This window comes from Populus euphratica, unplaced genomic scaffold (assembly GCF_000495115.2).
Source record: "Populus euphratica unplaced genomic scaffold, PopEup_1.0 scaffold64.1, whole genome shotgun sequence".
NCBI classification, from domain to species: Eukaryota; Viridiplantae; Streptophyta; class Magnoliopsida; order Malpighiales; family Salicaceae; genus Populus; species Populus euphratica.
In genome coordinates this window covers 276,331-299,766 of record NW_011499923.1, presented here as the reverse complement: position 1 = coordinate 299,766, position 23,436 = coordinate 276,331, and the positions used below count along the sequence as shown (strand labels likewise).

The window sequence follows — 23,436 nt, the reverse complement described above, 5'->3', positions numbered from 1 at the left end:
GGGAAATAAATGCACCAATGCTGGATGGTGTTTATAAATTTAGCACCGCAAGTTGATGATCCCTTCTAACAACTTGCAAAATTAAACCAAAGAAATTTTCAAAAGCCATCTCTCAATGATCTTGACAGATGCATATTGATTCCTTTGTCCCTCACCAAACCTTCCCCTTTTCTAAACCATGCGGCCAGTAGCACCAACCACACATAATGTAGACAAATGATAGCAAGTACACTCTACAGCTATAAGTTATGACAGCTCGCAAGTAACGTAGAAAAAAGCTAACATATTAACACAGCTAGCTGCCTCTCCAGCCCTCCTCCCTCCAAACTCTCTCCTATGGCTAATGCTGATTCAAAATCCGGGCCACTCAATGAAGAATCAAGAACAATCATCGAGTATAGAGAGTGCTGGCGTAACCATGCCATGTTGACTGGTGGCTCTGCTGTTGATGGTTGTGGAGAGTTCACTCCGAAAGGTGATCAAGGCACTAAAGAAGCTTTAATCTGTGAAGCTTGTGGCTGTCATAGAAATTTTCATAGAAAACAGTTAACCAAGAATGGTATAATCATTCTTGATACTCACCTTTCACCTCCTCCATGTAGTGGCTGTCATAGAAATTTTCATAGAAAACAGTTAACCAAGAATGGTATAATCATTCTTGATACTCACCTTTCACCTCCTCCATGTAGTGGCTGTCATAGAAATTTTCATAGAAAACAGTTAACCAAGAATGGTATAATCATTCTTGATACTCACCTTTCACCTCCTCCATGTAGACTATATGGTGCTTCTATGTGGGTAGAAAAGAATGCTTCAGGGTTTCATCCATTGTCTTCCCTTCCACTCACTTCACCTTCTCCTCCCTGTTATCCACGTACCTCAGTCAGTGATCAAGAGTCTCTGGTCTACGTACCTTCTCCTTCTCCTTACCTACGCAAGTCTGAGAAGAAAATGAAGGCAAGAAAAGGGCCTAAAAGAGGCACGTTAATGCACGAGAGGAAATAGGTGAGACCATTTTTCCTCATCCACCACAATAATTTGGACTTTAAGGTTAGCTTCAAGGCCAGAGGCCGTAATGTCCCCCCGCATATATAAAGGTCAATAATTCTCCCCCCCATCATGATTTTGTTAAATAAATTTTGCCAAAGAGAATGCAGCACCACCGTAAATTATCCATTTCTTGTTTTGTCTGAGAGTTTGATTGTTTAGAAAACATAAAATTCTAGTCATTTCAAGCACTTCAATGTGTTTTTGCTGGTAAATTTTGAAGCTTGGGAACAGAAAAGTGTCTTATCCCATCTCTTCACTTATGATGCGGATTACTCTAACACCAATTATATGTTAATTAAGGAATTGATTGCCTAGATAATTTCTTAAGGGATATTTATGCTTAGAATTAAGCTTTGTTTTTCATAAATATTAAACCTCCAATACCAAGATCACTATTCACTAAGGTCTGAGCTGAATGTTAAATAAAGTTTAGTGCAAAGTTTAACCTCTAAACCAAATCTAATACAAGTCTAATTTTCTTCTTCTTTTCTTTATTTTGCTCCACTTTATATATATATATATAGACAGCTATTGCCGAAATATTTATTATCAAGAAATTTAACATATATTTACGATCCATTCTCCACAATCTATCATAATTTTTTTTTCAAAATAAAAATTTTTAAAAATATTATTTTAATAAAAAAATTAAAATAAAACTCAAGTCAAGAGTAGTTTGATGTTTCAAGCTCCTACATGCTTTAGTTTTTTTTTTTTAATGGGTCATGTGGGCAGACTTGTCCTCCTAGCCTAGAAACAATTTTTTAATTTAAAATAAACTCTTCTTTAAATTAACAATTACAATACTATTTAAACAATCACTCAATTATGTCATGTTTTTAAAATAATATTAGATATTTTTATGATTATATTTGTAATAACTTTATTAATAATTATATATAAGCATAATATTCAACAAATTATAAAACAAATTTGCATATGAATATTTAATGAAACTTATATATTTTTATTGTTATTTTTTTATATAGTTCTCACGAATTAAATGTTCTTTTATTTTTTTATACATACATATAAAAAAAAAATGAAGAGATGGGTTTTTTTGTTTAAAACTTGCATGATAAGTTTTTATTTTAAAAAATATGCTAAGAATAAAAAAAAATATATATGTTTTTATCAAAACAAATTAATAAAGAAATAAGATTTTTATGTAAAAAAAATTTTGTCCTCAATTTAAATTATTGAGATTATTATGATTATTTATTTTTAACTACCTTGGGTTTTTATTAAAAAAAGAAGAAGAAGACGAAATTCCCATAGAAACAAGAAAAATGCATAACTAAAGAAGGGAGAATTTGGCTTAAAAAATATATTCTTTCCTTTAAACTCTTATGGATATTTATCTTAATTATCATAGAACTAAATAAAAACTATTTTTGAAATTTTCTCCAGGTATCACGCAAGCATAAATCCTAGTTATAGTTCAATTAGCATAACTAATATATATATAGTTTAGATGTGGATGGCCTATTTAAAAACTGATTAGAAAGGAATTTGGTCTTAATAAGATACCTTTACGAATTAAAAATAAAATAAAGTAGGTGAAATAACCAAATCTATATCTAACATTCTATCCTTAAGGGAGTAAGATTTATCCTTTTAAAATAATATGTAATTTTGTTCACTTTTTTTTAATTAAAATAAAATGGAATCAGTCTTGAATATGACTTAATGTATAATGTGCTGAAAATGACTTTAAGCTATGAACATGTCATTTAAATGCTAAATATTTAATTGTCTTAATTCACACAGGATCAAAGATCTCTCCCTCTTCTCCCTTCTCGTCTCCCTCGTCGATGAACCTCTCATGCATTCTCTACCAAAACTTCCAATTTTTATGTAATATTAAGTCGTATATATCACTAATCATGTTAATTTGAATGGGAAAAGAGAATAAATTGATTCAACTAAGGATAATAAATTCAAAACTCATTCTATTAATCGATTAATTAATATATATAAACTAATCATTACTGTTTTTATTAACATGTATACTGAAATTTCATATGAATACATGCTTGAAGTTTTAGCACCTAATTTTATCCAAATATGATTTGGTCAATCAATATTTTTTCTTCTTCTAATGAATCTATCTTATTTCTAAAACATGTATTACAATCCTTAAATTTGTCATTGCTGATAAAAAAGCAATTATATATATATATATATATTCTCCACTAAATAATTAATATATTAATTATTTTTTTATATAATCAAAATGTTCAAGATAACTTATACGCCCCACGATCAATTCCTAATTCCTGAATCCACCTAACACTATAAATCCAATGAACAGATAATACATCACAATAATAATATGTATATAAAAAATCAAACTTGGATATAAAGAAAGGGAACAAGTTCCTTTCCTCACCGGGTCGGTCATGACCTTAAATGCATAATTAATATCTTAATTGAATGCATTACTAGTTTCCAAAAAAAAAAAATCCTGACAATTTGATATTTATAATAACTTTATGTTTTTAGGATCTACCATTAAGGTTCCCACATCAATGGTGATATTATTCATGAAAGTTGTTGATTTTGAAAAGAATAACAATATTCAAGAAATCGTATATACAAGCTCAATCAAGTCTACACTAAAAAAATGGTAGTAAAATATCGTCAGTTATATTCATAAATATACAAACATTTCAACAAGATCAAAGCAAAATACACTTCCATAACTGTCAAAACTCAAAACATTCGTACAAAGGAAGTGCATAGGAACCCAAAAAATAATCATAACTACCCTACTCTTAAATCAACCTAACCTAAATCAACTAGTTGACCTGCAAGTCGGTGAATCAACCCAAGATATGATTTTTTTTTTATACATATAAAAAGAACCAGTTCCAAGGTAAAACAGTCATAACAAGCCACCATCAAGCTAAACTCTAGATTGACAGGTTGATACATGTTTTTCATCACATGCATGTCGTGAATAACCATGATCAAGAAAACAAGCTAAAATCCTAATACTGAAATGTAATCAGTGCTTGGTTACCGAGGCCCATGCACAATAATCTAAAGGCCCTTGCACAATAATCTAAGTTGCGCATTTGAAAAGAACACAAAGGAACATGTATCTCCATATCTTGAAAGGATTAGTGGAATTACATTCTTGACGATAACAGCTTCCATAACAATTACTACATCAAAAAGGGATCATATGAGTTGAGATTTACAACTTCCCTCCAATTTATCTACAACCATCCCAAAATCCCATTATCTCTGTACAACCCCCCTCCCTTCAAAAACAAAAACAGACCGGAATGATTAGCCAGAATGAGCCCGCCAATATGACTACCAAAACAAATGAATTTAAACTTTCAGCTGCTTCCATTTACTATCAAAAAAGATTACACTAGATATAGTGTATATGAACAAAATACAGGGGATGGTGTCTTCACCGTGCTGCCTTACCCTCCCGTTTCAGATCTTCCCAGCTTATCTCCTGGGCACATTCCCCACATATAGTAGTGCACCCAGCTTTCGTTCCCTGACTTCTAAGGGTCAGCAAATGAGAGAGATTAGTACATTTCCGCTGCACCATACGACTCCTTAAAATGCTCTCGGAAGGTGCTCCATTGGAAGCCTCAGATGCAGGACGGGCCATGCTTGGCACAGGTATGCTGCTTGCATCTGGGGCAGAAGATGCCCCATTTGACATGGGTGGCTTTCGCTCAAAAGTGGAATCATCAAGGGAAACTCGATGCACTTCTTCCCATTCTAATGATCTCTTATATACTTCCCAAGCCATGTCTTGCTCCTCCTTTGTTAGTTTTTCCTCTTCATTCTCTTGCAAAAGAGTCTCATGTTCATGGTAATCAAAAATCCACCTAAAGACGAGGAAGCACATCAGACACTATGCTTTTATTAAGTGAAATAAATATATGATTGAGAATACCACTAGAAAGGATAAGTTACTATTTTATCAAGTGATTCAAAAATCCACTCCAATTGCTGAAAGAACTTATAATTGAGAAAATGGCATGTTAACATACAGATTGCACATCAAAAATCAGTTACAAATATACTCAATCAGACGGTCCTAGATCCTTGTTCCAAATTCCAGTCTTGAAGGTAAGCATCCAAAAAAGATTGAAGCTAAGCTAAGAAGTTATTAGTTCTTTTTATATAAAAAATAAAATAATAACCCCACCTCTGACGGTGCTTGCCAAGCAAGCTTTCCATCACCTTACCAGAAGCACAGCTTCCATGAGAACGAGACGCATTCTTTTTCAAAGAATTTGCGGTTTGGCAAGAAATATTCCTGGTATCTGCCTGTCTATACTCTTGGCCAATGTCAATCAGTGTGTCTGAGTTCTCATCATCACCAAATTCAAAAAGATGCAACATTTCTTCTCTGGAGATAGTCCTATATACTTGTTGTCTATCAACCACCCTTGCAGCAAGTCCTTCCTTTGTGACCTGATTAAATCATTCTCTTCATTAAAATTGCTTTCAGAGATCAGGCCAATTTAATGCTACAAGATGCTATTCTATCACCTGACGCTTATAGATTTTTTCTTCCATGGTTCCATGTGCCATTAATCTGTAAGCAAACACTGGCTTAGTCTGGCCATACCTGAAAAATGGTAACCGTTAGGTTCAATCAAGACATAAGAGGACAGGTTTCAGTTGAATGAAAAAAAATTGGTGGAACCCACCTCCAAGCCCGATATATGGCCTGAAGATCATACGTTGGATTCCAAGAGCCATCAACAATAACCACCCGGTTAGCAGCATAGAGATTAATCCCAAGAGAACCAGCCCTAGTAGAAATCAAAGTACATTTGACCCGCTTATTCTCGGGATCATTGAACCTCTCAACCAACCTTTGCCTTTCAGAGCTCTCTGTTCTTCCATCTAGCCTGTTGAGGACAGAAGAGAGGAAGTAAACTATTATTCAATTATGAAGACATTTCAAGTCCAAATCAAGAACTTCAAATCCATATTATGAAAAAGCAGAAAACCCATAAGTGAAAGCAGTTGACAGCTATATATGCGCACCTATACCAGTCTTTTCCTTTTCTCCAAAACTTTCCCTTTTTTCCAACTCGAGGTAATCTTGAAAGATAAAGCTCTATCAGATCTAAAGTGGGTATGCTCTGGGTAAAAACCAACGTCTTATCACCCACATCAGAAGACATGACTAAAATGTCAAGCAGCAATACCATTTTGCCGCTGTAATCAACCTCTTTATAATTATTTTCAAGTAGAAGATCATTCCACCAATCCTGGAAAGGGGGGAAAACAAAGAAAAACATGTTACATATCAACAAGATGGTGGGAATTCAGTAATTTCAGAAAATGAGTATAGAATAATAATCATTCAGCATTTGTTTATGTCCGTACCTTTTGAAAGAATCCATCATCACTTTTCCCTTGAATAAAATCATTTGGATTCCTTGACTTCTCTGCAAGCACAAAAAGCAATCAATAATAGACACATCATCACAAACAGAACTAACATGGGTCCAGGTGGAGAAGAAGAATGATATCCATGCATTCTTAACACAAGCATGAAGTATAAACAAAAGTACCATGTTAGAGCAATGTCTTGAGAATATCTATGCAGCTATACAAAATAACAACTACAGAAGCATTTAGATCTCCCAAGTGCTAGTTAGTTCTGCATGTTTTGTATCTCTTTACTTAACCTTATGAAGGTGGTGATTCCGGCCAACAGGCTTTGTTTCAGGAATGTAATAACCATAAAAAAATGATTTCAATCTGCTCCCACATCAATGTTACCCGCTAATAACATAATAATGGACTTACATTTAGACATGGGGAAATTTTTTTCATATTCTTGGCATGATAATATTTATTGTATTATTTCATTAGTGGATAAGATTTTTAGGTTTTGAGAAGTTTAAAAAGAGTTCAAGACACAGTTTGGTAAATCAAGTAGACTTTTAATCCAACCATTGGATTGAGCTGTAATTTTAACAAAAAAATTTGAAGGCCTTGTTTCTTATTGAGTTCAAATTTCATGATAATTGGAGATCAAGAAGACCTTCAAATAAGGCTCAAGATTTACTATGTGAAATTGTCTTTATTTACCTTGTTGTATTTGGATTATTTTCTCTATTTAACTTAGAACTTTTAATTTAATTAGCATTTTACTATATAGGAATCCTAATGCTAAATGGATTTTATTAATTAGGTAAGTATTGATTAGAAATCCTTTCCTATAAATGATTTTAGTTTTAATTAAAAATCATTTCCCATAAAAAAATCTCTTAGAACTAATATAAATAAGAGTGTTTAGTTTATTTTGAGAAGAATATTATTTTAGGACTTTTAATAAAATATCAAAGAGTTTTCTCTAAATTTCTGTACAACTTAAGTCTATAACCATAGGGCTTGAGAACCCTTGCTTTTAATCATGTTATATGCCATGTTAATTGGTATCAGAGTAGATTGGTCAATTTGATGGATGGAAACGATAGCAACCCACTCCTCGATGCAGGAGTGAAAACCTTTTGAGGCGTTGCGCAGGCTCAAGAGCAAAAACTTGATCGTTTGGAACATAGGTTTAAAGTAAACCACATCATATCTAGCTTGACTAATGGGAAAAACAAACAATAATCGTGAAAAGGTGAGGAATTTCCTTAGCGACTTACCTTGAGGCAGGAAAAACCCCAAATCTATACCTAAATTAGATAAGATTCCATTATATGATGGGAGATTTTCGAAGAAAAGATTTATCAAGTGGTTGGCAAAGTTAGAGACTTATTTTTATTTCAATAAGGTTCCTTGTCATAAAAAAGTACGACTTGTTGTAAACAAACTTTCTTATGGTGCTAAAGAATGGTGATTCGAATTTTTTAACTTTTGTACTCATATTGGTATGCCTTTAATTTTATCTTGGCAAGGTTTAAAACAATCACTAATTTTGAAACTTACACGAGATTATGAAGATATTTTATATTAAGGACATAGGCAAATAAATTATCATTTTTTGCTTTATGTTCAACCTTCTCAAAAGATAGGAAGGAAAAACAAGGAGAAGTTTGGTGAAAGCAAAATTTCAAAGTTATCAAATCATGTTAAGATAATATGACCAAAAAGGGTGCTGACAAATAGTTTTAGTCGTTTGACCTTAAATTAGAGAAGCCAATGGCAAATGATGACCTTTCAATCATGGATGAAAATCTTGCAAACAAGAACATGATAATTCCTGATAATTCTTCTAGAGATACTATGGAAGATTATCTTGGTGTTCCTTTACATACAACAATTAAAGTATTGGAGGTCATAGATGATGATGAACTCAAGTTTTAAGTAAAAGAATTTGGGAAAGAACAACAAGTGGACTTCATGGAAACAAAAAATATAACATTAGATATGGATTTTTCTTTCATGTGTATACATCATAAATTAAATTTTGAAGTTCACATGTCAAAGACATGCAACTTCGTGAATAGAATAGCTACAATGTTGTATTCGAAATATCTTTTTCTTTGGAGTGATCAGGTTCAATTTCTGACAAATAACTCGAGAACGAGTTTTTCGGAAGTAGAGGGGACTAGCATAGGGAAAGTTTTTTATATTCTTGGCATAAAAATATTTATAGCATTATTTTATTAGTGGTTAAGATTTTTAAGTTTTAAGGAGTTTATGAAAAGTCCAATATATAGTTTGGTAGACCAAACATAATTTTTAATTTGACTGTTGAATTGAACTACAATTTTAACAAAAGATTGTAAAGACATTATTTCCTATTGAGTTAAAATTTCATGATGTTTGGAGATCAGGAAGACCTTCAAATAAAGCTCGGAAGTTGTTGTGCGGTATTGCCTTTATTTATCTTATTGTATTTGGATTATTTTTCCTATTTAACTTGGAACTTTTAATTTAATTAACATTGTTACTATTTAAAAATCCTAATGCTAGATGAATTCTATTAATTAGGTAAGTTTTAATGAAAAATCATCTCCCCTAAAGGATTTTAGGACTAATATAAATAGGGATGCTAGTTTATTCTAAGAAGAAGATTATTATCAAGACTTCTAATAAAACACTAGAGAGTTTTCTCTAAATTCTTCTACATCTTAGATCTGTAACCTTAGGGCTTGAGAGCCCTAACTTTTAACCACGCTATACGCCGCATCACATTTCAACATCAAAGTAGTAATTCAGGCCAGTACATCTCACACTAAAATCACAGAGAATGAATTTCCCAATTTAATTGCCCAAGTTAGTGTGCAAGCAGCTCAGCCATGCATGCAGGCTAAAAGGACACTAGAGAAATTTCACGGTGAAAGAGATTTGCCACTGCTAATGTCATATCATATTTTTTTATGTGTAATCAGATTATACACACTTATGTATCATCTGAATAGGTGGTTACAGGTTTGATTCTGCAATTCATGAAATACACTATTTGTGCTTTGCACTGGTGGTTTCTAGTGTCTAGAAACTCTGTATACTGCAGCCTACGAGGATGATCTTAAAGAAACAATGAGAAGAAGATGGGCAGTTGAAGTGCCTTTAGAATATGTAATATGACCCTAAACATTAAATTTTGAAATTATATTTTATGAATAATTGCATATTTTTGAACACTGTAATATTTCAGCATATAGCAAATAAACACAGCATATTGAAAATAAAAAATCTGTTTGATAAATTGCCTCATTCTGAACACAGTAATAGTTTTGGATAATAGCAAACATGACACTGAACTCCAAGATTAACTTTCCATCAAAGATGGGGAAAAAACCTTCAAGGTTAACTGATGAAATTTACTGTCTTCTAGAGCATTTTGACCACAACCACAATCACTAAATACATCCACCATATATCTAGCATGCACAACTACTGATGGGTCAAACTGGCAAGCAAAAAGGATATAATGGTGAAATGGAGTACCTTCGACAATTGTATTGTAGTCCACATTTTCATCACTAGAGCAGTCATCTGCAAGAAAGTTTTCAACATTGCCAACATATTCTCTCCCTTTCCTCAATTGCAAAATTCCAGGATGGTTCCATATCTACTATGAACAATGAAAAGTTCATTAAAACCAGAGAACAAAAAGACAAATTAATTGACACATGCATCATTGAAAACTTATTCAGCCTTCCTTTTTGACATTAAAGCTACAAACAAATACAATGACAAAAGGTGCCGGATTATAATTATCTGAATATAAGTATATTTTGTTTGTGGAATCATTAGATAATTTTTTTCACATGAAAGAACCAACTGGTGGAATCATTAGATGATAATTTTTTTCACATGAAAGAACCAACTATTCACGAAATCTTTCAACAGTCAAAATGAGCTCGCAACAACAATCATGGCATTGTAGCAAATTTATATCAAAGGAATGTAGCAAATAATACAACATACTATTCCTATCACCCATGAATCCTATTCACTTAAACCTTCCACAAACTCTGTTGCATTAATAATCATCACAATGGAGCAATTTTCTATTTCACCTGTTTTAAACCTTGCAGGAAAATACAAAAAATGCATCCTGTAGTTTTCTAAATGCTCACTGCAATCTTCTTCCCAGTGTTACCAGATTCACAAAATCAATCATGTTTTATGTTTTGGAATGCACGGTCTAGATCATGGTACATTCACGGATGAGGGTGGTGCAAGATCTGGAAAATAACATTTGATGACCTATTTTTTATAGCAATGTCTTACATGCAAGAAACTAACCAGAATCCTTGCTTATTTTTGCAGAAAAATATAGTAACAGAGACATGCAAAGGGTTCACAATGTGCATTGAGTTAAGATCTTCAAGAAAAGAGTTATGCCCATCAACAATATTAGCAGATTCGTGGGACATTTAGGTCATGGTAAGGGATTCGAGAATATAAGTAGCACATATGACATTCGTGGCTCATGGGGGTAGTTAGTTAATGTACATGGGGATACATTTAGGGACTCTTCCTAATGTTTAGAAAAAAGAAAAATAAACAATTAAGGAAGATATTTTTTTAAGACAGAAAAATTTAATAAGGTAATTGGTCAAAAAATAACAACTAATTGGCTTCTACTAACCATTAATTAGCATACTACCTACCCTATGTATCACGAATGCATAAATGAGCGCATTACATTACCAAATCATGTATCACGATCCAAACATCCCATTAACATTGCTTCTACCTATCATAAGCTGATCGTGATATTTTCCTAGCAGTTAACACAAATTTGCATATTAAAATTGAAGAAGAGCCAATTTTGGTTTTCCAAGTTTTCTTTTACAATGAAAAACTATTTACTGTGCCAGAAAAACTTCAACAAATATTCTTCAACAGAAACAAATGGAGAGGAAAACCTTGGTAATTTGGTTTTGACTGTGTAAAAGATAACTGTGAAATAATAGACATAATTTCCAAAATTTAAGGAATCAAAGTCTAGATAAATCAAATCAATTTTACAGAATTTCAGACAAGGGCATTGCTTTCAAGTTGCATTGATGAGTTTTACATGCACATGGTCAAGTTTCACAATCTCTATTTGCATGTTCAAAAAAGGTCAAACAGAGTGTAAAAGACATGATATCATTATTTTTAAGTGCATGCCCTTCTTACAACAAGCACGACAGACATAATAATCAATAACAAACCTGAGCCAATGCCTGGTAACCAGCAAAAAAGCTCTTCCTCATCTTTTCATTCGAAACCCTGCCATTTGTGAACCCATGCACATCAAGGAATCTCTTGTACAATTTCCTCTGTAATGGCGAGAGCTTTACAGCCACTACAAATACAGTTTTAGGTGGCAGGTCTTTCTTCACCACACTCATGTCCATTCTTTGAACAAACCCTTTCAATTGTTCATAGAGAATATGAGATCTTTGGTTCATTATCTTTACATCATCAACCGTTGAATTAGTATGTTGTCCATTTTCTATAGGATTTTGGAAGCTGCGAGCATGAGAAAACCCAATCAAGATGGACTGGAACCAGTGGAAAGGAGAAACCAGCCAGAAAAATGCCAGAGACAATCTTACCGGTTCCGAAACTCGTGGCTGCTGCCAAGAAAACCTTCTCTTACAAAATCAACCATCTGTTTCGGATAATAAATCCTATAAGAAGCATACCCTTGACTAGAGAATCAGAATCTTTAATCATCTTGACCAACTTACACAATAATACTCCATTAGATTGTTCTGAAGAGGTGATCCAGTTAATGCTATCCTTCTCTGGCATTTAACCAGTTTCAGTGCCTGGGTTGTTTCAGCTCTGGTGTTCTTGATGATATGGGCTTCATCACAAACAAGTATATCAGGTCCATCCTGATATTAGAAAAGCAAATTTCATCAATGCAAAGTTTAAGTGTCCATGTCAAGATCCATGGTTATTCTTGAGTGATTCAAAGCACAGATTGAGTTGAATGGTTAAGGCAAATGTACCTGCAAGGCATTACACATTTCTCTAGCCATATTTCGTTCCTTCACATTCTTTCCAAGAGATAAGTTCCGAAAGGCAGAGTAGCCTATCAAGAAAACACCACCTTTAGCTCTCCACTTTGCAAGCAATTCCACTCTTCTCTCCCTGATGCCAGCAAACCCAACAGTGAATTAAAAAGTTCAGAATGGAAGATCCCCACAGAAAGAGAGAGATAGATAATCTTTATCTAATAATATACTGGATATAAGACACTGTCTTGATCAAACCTTTTTTCCAAGTAACATATTCAGGATATTTTGTTGAATAACTAACCTATCAAAAGTTCACAAGAGCCACACCTAGATTAATTAAATGCCAGTCTTTCCATTTTTGTATTTCTTCTGACGAATGAGCAACCAAAATTGAATTTCTTTCTCCAATTGCCCTCAAACTCTAATAAAACAAAATGGATCCTGACAAGTGAAACCTTATAAAACAAGCATGAAAAGTAAAGTACTCAGCTCACAGATTCGAGCATAGGCAAAGAATACATGGCATTGCCTGATCACTTGCTAGATACTATACAGATATTAGCAATCTTGGCTTTGTTTCTTATATTTGGACATCAGGTACATTTTCTATTCATTTTACAAAATCAAATAATCATGTCTTTCAATGAAAATATCCAAAAGTCATGATTTCTGCTGCTAGTTCATTGACAATAATGTCCACATTCTTTCCAAGGGATAAATTCTGAACTGAAGTTATCATTGATAATTCATATAGAAGGAGTTACACTTTAGCTTAGTTAAGAACAAATATTCTGATAATACTGCACTTGAAATCTAATGAGTAAAATCAATTTGACAATTTCTTTTGCTATACAATAAAAAAAAAAAGGGAAAAAGTATACAAGAAAACCTCGACACATCCTCCAGCATGAAAACACGGAGTGGCTTTACTTCTGAAGGTGTCCACTTCATGAACTCCTTGCGCCAGTTATGCAGCACATTCACAGGAGTCACAATGAGTGCTGTTCTTAAACCCAGATCAACACTTCTCATGGCAGTGTACAGAAAAGCTATGACCTGTAATGCAAATCGTTAAATCAAGCAAAGTAACTATCCAACCAGATTAAATGAGTATAACACTATGCTGTAAAATTAAATTATGGCATGACAGTTAGCAATAAAAGGTTCCTACTATTACTAACACTGCCACTAAAACTACAACCAGTAAACTGATTGTTCACTATGCTCTAATTTAGAACAAAATTCTATAATTTAGAATAGATAGAGTTAACATTTAATTGCAAACATTAGGACTAAAGCAAATAACTTACCTAGAAGTTGAAATAAATTGGCAAGAACTCACCAATTAACACTTACCAGATTTAGTGGCAAGCATTCTTAATACCACTCACAATACACGCCCTCATGTATTACCAATGAGAAGTGGAATGTTCAAAAGAGAAGCTGAACAGAATACCTGAAAAGTTTTACCAAGGCCCATTGTATGCGCTAAAATACAACCAAGACCATTATCCCCAGACTTCACTTTTCTAATTGACTGTATAATATTTTCCCATAGAAATCTTATCCCTGCCACCTGCAATGTCAAATCAACTTAGGTAAGCAAATTTATGGATACATTTATAATAAGATAGAAATAAAAACGAAAAATCAGAATCAATGATGACATGTAACTTTTAATACGAAAGCACATTCAAATAAGACCCCTATCCAGGTCCTCACTTCCTACACTTTAAAGTTAAACACGCCTATTTAACACCAGCTGGTGTCAAATGTGCTGGGTGTCATAATCACTAGAATAATAAGAAAGCAATTTGGGAACTGACTATTAATTTCAAGTAAGGTGGTGGGCAAAGAACCCTAAAGGGTTGTGAGCTAGGTTTGAAGCAATGTCATTACACTTTGGATACAAGAAACAGAATGCTGCAACCAACTAACAAGAGAACTAGATTGAAGTATGGGAAACTGCACAGGGATAGAATGGAACCTGATGGGCTTTCAATTTAGATGATAAGCTTGGAGGAATCCTCACAGCTTCTTCACCTTTTTCCCTCGCAACATTCACAATATAACCAGTTGTGGCATCACCAATCACTTCAACACTAGCACCTTCAGGTAAGTTTCCGCTACAGCTTGCAAACTTCATCATCTTGGATTTGTCAGAAAACTTGACTTTCAGGGATTTCAAGCGTTCTTGACGTTCCTGCATAAGATCGTAAACAATGGATAATCAGTACTGACATAACAAATTTAACCAACTCGAGCATTCGAAAGACAGAGCACCTTTTCAATAGCAATTTTTCTCTTGGTCTCTTCTCCTAATTCAGCATCATCAATGATTCTTCTAATCTTCTTTTTCTTCTTTCTCTTAGAGCTGTCACAATACAGCGTAATTTGAGAATTATGCTTGGGATAAAACATAATTTTTTTTGGATAGAATAGAATAGGATACGGGAAACAAAAATTACCAAACTAAAAAAATGAGAAAATCTAGTGAATAATTCAGAAACCTACAGCCAAAGATCTGTCTCATAATGAACACTATACCTGATTGTAACATCATCATTTGTATCTGAAGAGTCTGAATCACTATCAGAACTTGAAACCATTATATCTCCAGACCCCATGGCTTTCTCTAATTGTGATGTAAGTCTTTGTAGCAGACTTGGAGAGCAACAACAACATTGCCAACCAGAAACTGCATCCTTATACAAGTACTCTTCACCGATGTTCCTTTTTATACAAGCAGTGCAGAATAATGTTCTGCATGACTTACAACTCACCAAGTCATTGTTTCTTCCACACCATCCACAGTAACACTCAGAACAGTCAGGATCCTGCAACAAGTTCAGCACAGGAATGAAATTTTGTGGAAAACTTAATAGGATAAAAGGCATTAAAAACAACAAAAGCAACAAACAATGATGTGCTAGAAATTTTTCAATTTTTGCAAAATCAACATGATCCTAGTAAGTTGTAATAGTCTACAGAATGAAATTCAATACTTCAGAAATTTTCAGACTCCAAGCAATAAAAGTTCTAATTTGTTGTTGCTTTTGTTAAGCGTGCTGGAAAAGAGACAAATACTAGGCTTTGTCACAACCAATTTTAAGAACCAGCAGTCTTACAATCATCAGACTTCTATGGCATGTAATGATGGAGGTAAATGTTTTTTTGCATATCTTGAGTTTTTATTGTCACTTGGCAAATGATATTCAAGGAACCAAGGATAAAGTTACACCTATAATTCCATAAAGGTTAAAATTGTTTAGCTTTCATTGTTTTCTGATGGAAACTCTGTTTTGTTTTATCTATATATCACATCATCAAACACAACAAAAAGAAAGAATCTAAGTACATTATGTATGTAAAAAGAGAATCCTTGTAAGTTGATCCACTCATTAACATTATTATGATGACTAACAAGAAAAAACCTGGTTACGACAATAATCCTAGGTACTGCTTACATACATATCTATGAAGGAAATGATATACTTGAGCATTTTATAACCTATTTGAAGCAAGTTGGGTGAATGCATAGGCATTATTAAAATTCATACCTTCACATGCATTTTTTCCTCCATTAAGAATTTACAATCTTTGCAAACAATTACTTTCAAAAGTGGATGTGAGTGCACTTCAACAGCAACTTTATCACAGGCAGTGCACTGAAACTTCTCACTTGAACCCTGTGAAGGATTGCAGCCAGCAGAAGGGTCCCCAATGTTTTCTAGCAAAGTTGATTGATCCTCAATTTTAATGCCTTGTACTGATTTATCCTCCAAAATGTCTGCTTCATTGTCACTGTCTATGATAACAGTTCGAATCTTCTTATTATTGATGTTTAGGTCCTCACTCTCATTTGAACGCTTGGAACTTCTGGGTTCAGAGGCATCAGATTCTGGGAAAACTGAATTGCTCTCACTCATCAACTGTTCCATGTCAAGGTCTCCAGAATTTTCACACACGTCTTTCTTCAAATCCTTGACCTCATGATAATTGTCATCCAGAGGCACTGACTCAGCCATGTTTGTTCCCATTTCCTGGACGACTGAGCTGACACCCTAATTAAATAAGAGTACAAGAAAAAGGAACATGACTAGTCTATTTCAAGAAACATATAGTTTTACTCTAATAACCATGAGTTCACATATAGAAGGATTGCCTAGAGAGTAAATACTCTGTAGCATCTCTGCAAAAAAACAGTTGAGGTATTGAAGACATAATAGCTGAAGCATACACTGCGCAACCAATTAAATTTCCAACACCTAATTCAAACAATAATACTTTAATTAGAAACAGTTCAACTTTAAAAAACATGATAGCATCAGCATATGCAATCAATTAAATTTCCGAGACCTAGGTTGATATGGAACAATTTCAAACTCTGAACAACCAAAATTTGATAGCCTCCCATACTTCAAAGTTCATGTCAAGAGTCCCATCATTCAACAACAAAAAATAGAACCCATGGCTTAGATACCATGGAAATGACAGACAAGTCAAACAAGAAAACAAAGAATGGAAAATCTCACCTGTTTACATCTCTTAAGACATCTCCTTTGTTTCAAACGAAGTTGAAGTTTTTGATCAATTTTTGCATCATCTTCCTCTTTGACCTTTTGAAGTACAAATATAAGAACCATACAATTTATTATCATCTGAGCATAGAATCAAAGAAGCTTGACAATCACTATAATCTACAGTACATACAAATTTGCATGATGAAGACCAATACTTTTTAAGATAAAAGAAAATTATATTAACTAACTGAAAAGAATTGCAAAAGCATGTTGGACAAAAGTCATCCTCCAAAACATGAAAGCAAAAGGAATGTCATAGAAGAGCAGCCCAATCCCATTGAACCTTAGCAAAACTCAAGTGAAAGCAACTGAAGCATGAATCTCAAAGAAGAAAGCAAAATTATCCTATGATAATCCCAAGATACCATGAAGGTTTGGATTTAAAAAATTCAACAAATCCATCAAGCACCAGTAGAAACACTGCAGCTTAACCACTAATGGGGATGACAATTAATGGGAACTTTAATTGTAACTATCCATGGACACTCTGATCACCTCATCAGATTGCATTGAGTTTGGTGAGAGCAGCATTTTGACCTATCTGGCTTTAAAATGTAAGTTCATAATGTCCTAATGAACTAGCTAATCAAGTTAATACCACCACAAATAAGGCTCCAAAGAAACTAAAACAAGTAATTCAATGTCCAGAATATTAATCTGAAAACTCAAGGAAATAAAAATTGTAATATTCAATACAACAATATCGACTAACCTTTCTGTAATTTTTTCTCTGTTCCTCAGAAAGAACTAATTCCTTTTCATTTGCTATGGCCTCTGCAACAAATGGATCAGTGGAATTCCCATCAATGTCTTCAATCTCCTCAACCTGAAATAAGGTAAATCTCAAAGCTATTGCAAGTTTCTACCAAAGAGGACATTGTTAAGTTTAAACTTTAGCATAATGGAGACAAGGGGAGGCCAGCTGAAACAGATAGAACAAGACAACAAAGCAAAAGGCCAACCAATCCTGACAGTCAAGTAATTGTGAGTCAATTAGTAACTTGAAAATGTCAGTCTGTTTCTACACTACCCTAAGAAGGTTTGCTGAGTGGGTGAGGCGATATGCTTCTTGAAACTTGATTCAACATTTATATTGCTTCCTTTTGAATTGTAAGAGCAGAGAAACAGAATTGGAAAAGAAATGCCCATAAAATAAAAAAAGACATCCTAAAAGTACAGATGGTTTATACTAAGCTCGGAAAACCTGCATCAAGACAAAACATAATGAACCAATACATCAGATCAGCCAAAATAAGATGAAAACAATTAGCCCTTGTTCAGTAATATTGTGAATCGATTTTCATTCCAAATGACACAGCATGCAATTGCTGAGTGGTTGGAAAATGCTTAAGACAGAAGTAACAAAGCAGAAATGTCATAAGGTAGCAAATTATACACGCAAACTAAAAATGTCACCTCATTGACTCCAGGAAATTTAAGTCCCATAAGTGCAGCTTCCTGAGGAGTGTTGGCAAGGTAAACAGAAGCCCAATGCTTGCTGCCAAATGAAGCAACATCCTCAGAACTGCTAGTTGAGAATAGTTTCTTCATAGAGGCCCAATCTACTTCTCCATTTTCTGCAATAGCCTCACTTCCATCCATTGCAAGTTTTTTCTGCAGAAATCCACTTGCTCCCTCCTCCAATAATTTACCATGTCGTCTGAACCCAGAAAGTATATTATTTAAATGGACTTCAAACCTTGCACAATTCACCATGCTGAAATCAAGACCTTACCGTCTAACAGGCCTATGGATTTGAAGATATTTCTCAGCATCAGCTACTGTATCAGTCGTTTCCTTGGTCACCTGAGTTCCCACCCAGTGTGCCCTGCTTTTCCAAGCTTCAGTGCAGCAACTGTTTGGAGCCTGGCTCTCAATCCACTTATAAAGGCTTGGCAGCTCAATACCAGTCCCATCAAGTTGTTCCTGTTTGGCAAAGCAAGTGAATTAGGGGCAGAAAATGGACATATAACAGGACAACTTATTTTCCTATAGGAAATGATCAAAGATGGGCAGAAAACTTCACTTCACAAAAAAAAAATGGCCCAGTTTATGCTAGCAACCATATGTTGCCTGAACAGTCAGGTTTGCCATAAATATTATTATTAAACCAGAACGCATTAATTATTATGCTCCCTTAACAATTCAAAACCCAATGGTTCCGTTAATATATGAATTCTGACGAACTGTCCATACTTCATGGATTAATGGATCAGTTGGATAAAATGATTAAAACCTGGTAGCTCTTCTACAACTGATGTTGCATCTCTGGCTTGCTTAATAAGGAATATCCGTCCTAAACCAAAAAGTTTAAATTTGTTTTCTTGGAATAGGCCTTGGTTATATACTGACAAGGCCTAGGTTGGGTTTCTTTTGTTCCTTTACTAAGGTCCCGTTTGTTTAAGCTTCTAAACCGGTTTTTTGGACAAAAAGCAGGTTGAAAAGCATGAAAAGGCATGATTTGAGAAGCTTAAACAAACAGGCACTAAGTCTTGTGGTCAAGTATTTTAACTATCTACTTTCCAAAATTCTAATCCTAGAGATGCTTCAAAGCTGCTTTAAGGTACAGGGTGTGCAGGGGTCGAGCAGTCTCCATGTCCATGCAACATTCCTAAAACAGCTGATTTGAGAATTCAGCTCTGTTTAGAAAATTTGGAAGCTGCTTTTTGATTTGTGGTTACTTTCTCCATACTTGTTTTTACATCTTTTGGCCTCCTCCTCCTTCACTCCAACACGTCTAAAACAGCACTTCTAGGTAACTATGCAATCATAACTCATTTGCCTACACTACAACTGTAAATGTACTGTTCTTAAAACCATATCTGTTTTCACATGCCATCAGATCACAAACAACAGATTCAAACCTGCTTGCTACTAATTAAAATGCTCAGTTTTTCTATTTTGGTGACTCTGTTCAACATATTTATTGCTTGCATGGATGATCTCAAAACCATAACAAAATGGTAAAAAAACATGAGTTGAACCATGCACATGCTGCTACCAGCCAAATGGAATCTGCTAGAGCCACGTAAACAATAATAGCAGCCATGTCCCAATGCATAAAGTTCAAAATCTGATGAAGAAACAACAAGAGAATGCATTTAAGTTCCTCCTGAGTAAGCTTCATAAACAATGGGATCGCATCATGGATATTGAAGGATAAGAGACCAGTGAAAAATGCAGCAAGGTGTTATGTATCAAAGAAGCTTTTTGCTAAAAAAATGTTATGGGAGATATAGCAAATAATGGCCTTGTTTGGTTTGCTTCACGATACATTCACTGAAAAAATGCATTAAGAACAATAAATTTTACTCAAATTGAAGAAAGAAGCAGACCAACAAATGATAACTCTCAGTCTCAAGCTCATCGAGCACATTTTCCCATTCTTCCCTGAAAGTAGCCATCTCATCTTCAACAGCTGCCTCCAGCTAGACATAGACAAGAAAGAAATGCATAAATGATAGGCAAAGTTGATTTAACAAAAACCCCGGAAACAATTAGAAAGCAGCATAACTAACATCATCACCCTGGAGACTTTGTGCCAACTCCTCCCTCACATCACTCTCTACTTTTGCAAGAGACTCCTTTTCCAGTGCTTCTTGAGCCTCTGCAGCCTAAAGTAAGCTTTAGTAAACCTTCTAAAATAAAATTGAAAAAAAAAACCAGAATGGTAAAGTTAAGCGAAAAAAATTTGGATACCTTACTCTCAACTTCCAGGAACTCAGCAACCAACTCCTCTACTTCTTGGTCGGTCAAAGGTTCCTGCACCATGAAAGTAAAAATGAAACCGTTTGCTCTAGAAGATTGGCAGGTTTTAAACTTACAAGAGTTCAAATGGCCTTTTCTAATGGATGTACTCCACCTATTACATTAACGTGGTGTCATGGCCTCCCATTGTAAACCACTATTGTTACTCTTTTCAGGCCCACTGTCAACCTAAACCCATTCGTTCTTCTTCTTCGTGCCTTTTCTACCAAGCATGTTCATTTAAGCTTCCGCTCAACGGAATGTTCGTTAATTCAAGATTGGTCATTTGATCAATCCATAGCCACGAGACTCTTTTTTCACAAGGTCGAACTTCTGAGTTCGAACCTATAATACTAGTATCCAAAAAATAGTAACATTCATATAAACAAATAGCATACTCTAAAAACTATCAATCAACAGCAGTGTAATTAACACTTAACAGTAATAAGAAAACAGCAAAAAAAAAAAAAAGAAACCTGAATACGGGTCCCATCATCTTGTCCAGATGTAGAAGGCTCATTATCATCATCATTATCAGAATCGTCGTCGTCAATAAATGAATCACTTAAACCACTCTCAATGTCCTCAACTTCCTCGTGTTTGTCCTCCATTTTCACTCACATAGACCCTCCAGAAATAGCAATGCCTGGAAATGAAAGAGAGAATTAGCTTCGTAAACAAGTCAAGCAAAATCCAGAAACAGAAACGGCAAAACAGCTCAAACTAAACAAAATCCAGAAAGGAATTATGCTTATAATGCTGATTATTGCTTCAATATTTCAAATTTCATGTTTTATTACAAAACCCAGTAATGCTCGTTGTTTTTACAATAAAAGGTAAGCAATTTTTAATTCGAGACTGGATCAGAATCGATGAATAACAAAAACCTAAGAGAAGATTTTTGCAGATAAGTGATTTACTTGAGAGAATTAGGGCTCGAATAATCGAATGTGGTGTTGATATTCTGCTAATTAGGGGAGAGAATTTGGGTCTCCTTTTCAATTAGGTGTTTGGGTAGGGCTTTTACGATTATAAGTTTTGAGTTAATTTTAATTTCTCTTTAAAAATAATTAGTAGTGTTTTATCCTTGTACTTATATTATGTTGCAAAATAGTTCCCAAGTAAAACAAAATTACAAAAAAGTCCCATACCTGTAAATCATGATACAAATTCATAAAAGTTAAACTTGGAGACAAGACCTAGGTCAAACAAAGGACCCAGGTTTCATGTCTATGGCTAAAACATGTGTATAGTCTAGTAAATAATTTAAGGTAAAATTAAAATCAACCTGGACCCAAGTTTTTTTTTAGGCATTGCCACTTTCTCTTTTTATTTTTGTTTTTAATAATCACATATTTGGTGATTTATCATAAGATTTGATTTTTTGAAGTCTAAATAATCATAAATCTAAATTATTTTAATCTTAAATTTGTTGATATGTATTATATGTTTGAATAGAATTTTAATAATGATAATAATGGCTATAACAATAACTTTGATAATAAAGCTGTATAATTAGTGTTAATAATGATACATGGCTATAAAAATATTATATAATTTTAAAATAATAATAACAATGATAATGATACAATATTAATATAATGATGATTTAAAATAAAATAATAATTCAAAATTATTTGATAATTTTTAAATAAAATTATAAAATCACTCTGAAATATTAGCATGCATGTGCTGATGAGAAAACTATCATTGTTTTCAACAAGCTCTTGAGCTAGATAGAATATTTCTAGACTTTTAATGGAAGGTTCTGATGTAAGTCTTGGATGGAAGGCTTAGTATTTCCATCAATGAATCCAATGCTAATGATTGAAAAGTGTGTATCTTAGGGGAGTTGAGATTGTATATTGTTTCCACATATAATGACTTTAAAAGCATTGATGTAGCAGTTTTTAAGGAAAAAAATATTTTTTTTTATTTTTAATGGTTTCTTTTGGATTTATGCTACCTTTTATTTATTTTCAAGTTTTTTAGTTATTCTAGATTGATTTTTTAGTTTATTTATGAGCTGTCCACCTTTTAAAAAGCTAAACTACTAAAAAATAAATATTTTTTATATATTCAAGTAATTATGTTTATTGTTTTTATTGTGTTAATTGATATTAAAATTTAGTAATTTTTATTGATTAGTTTTTATGTTTTATTGAATAATTATGGTTGAAAAAGTTAGTCACGAAATAAAAGGGTTTCTCTCATTAAATAGACATTTAAAAACATTATATAATATTAATATGAGTAAATTATTTTATTAAATGATATTATTTTGTATATTTTATTAAATATTTCTTTTTTACCATTGACTTGATAAAAATTATATTAAGTTTGCTTGATGAATTAAATCATTAAAAGCTTGTTAAAATTAACTTAGATTTCATTGAGATAATATTTATTTTTAATTTAACTTAAAATTTAATGCAAATTAAATTATAAATTACATTTTTTAAAATTAAGAGCTTGTTATAAAATATTGTTGTGATTGTTTTTAAATAATTTTTCATGTTAAAATATATGTTAATAATTTTTTTATTTTTTAAAAATTATTTTTAATATCAATACATTAAAATATTTTATAAATATTAAAAATATATTAATTTAAAATACAATAAATTATTTGT

The 23,436-nt window shown here is 33.3% G+C and overlaps 1 protein-coding gene across 2 annotated transcripts; it reads right to left on the bottom strand.

The window, feature by feature from the left end:
* Window positions 1–4,105: 4,105 nt before the first annotated feature.
* On the bottom strand, window positions 4,106–21,853 carry LOC105135339 (protein CHROMATIN REMODELING 20-like). Of its 2 annotated transcripts, none has more exons than XM_011040163.1 (27): window positions 21,724–21,853; window positions 21,280–21,431; window positions 20,756–20,818; window positions 20,575–20,670; window positions 20,392–20,484; window positions 18,792–18,982; window positions 18,473–18,716; window positions 17,769–17,882; window positions 17,009–17,092; window positions 16,034–16,537; window positions 15,021–15,310; window positions 14,757–14,847; window positions 14,461–14,676; window positions 13,930–14,049; window positions 13,363–13,529; window positions 12,465–12,606; window positions 12,198–12,347; window positions 12,063–12,118; window positions 11,676–11,976; window positions 9,955–10,078; window positions 6,430–6,491; window positions 6,085–6,311; window positions 5,742–5,945; window positions 5,581–5,659; window positions 5,234–5,502; window positions 4,482–4,910; window positions 4,106–4,220 (listed from the first exon to the last, which is right to left on the bottom strand). In XM_011040163.1, exons 2-27 carry the CDS (start codon window positions 21,412–21,414, stop codon window positions 4,118–4,120), a joined length of 4,554 nt encoding a protein of 1,517 aa, XP_011038465.1. In that variant the 5' UTR covers window positions 21,415–21,431; window positions 21,724–21,853; the 3' UTR covers window positions 4,106–4,117. The 2 variants fall into 2 exon arrangements, with proteins under 2 accessions (XP_011038465.1, XP_011038466.1); XM_011040164.1 differs by having other exon boundaries at window positions 4,130–4,319; window positions 21,280–21,449.
* Between the last annotated feature and the right edge of the window lie 1,583 nt (window positions 21,854–23,436).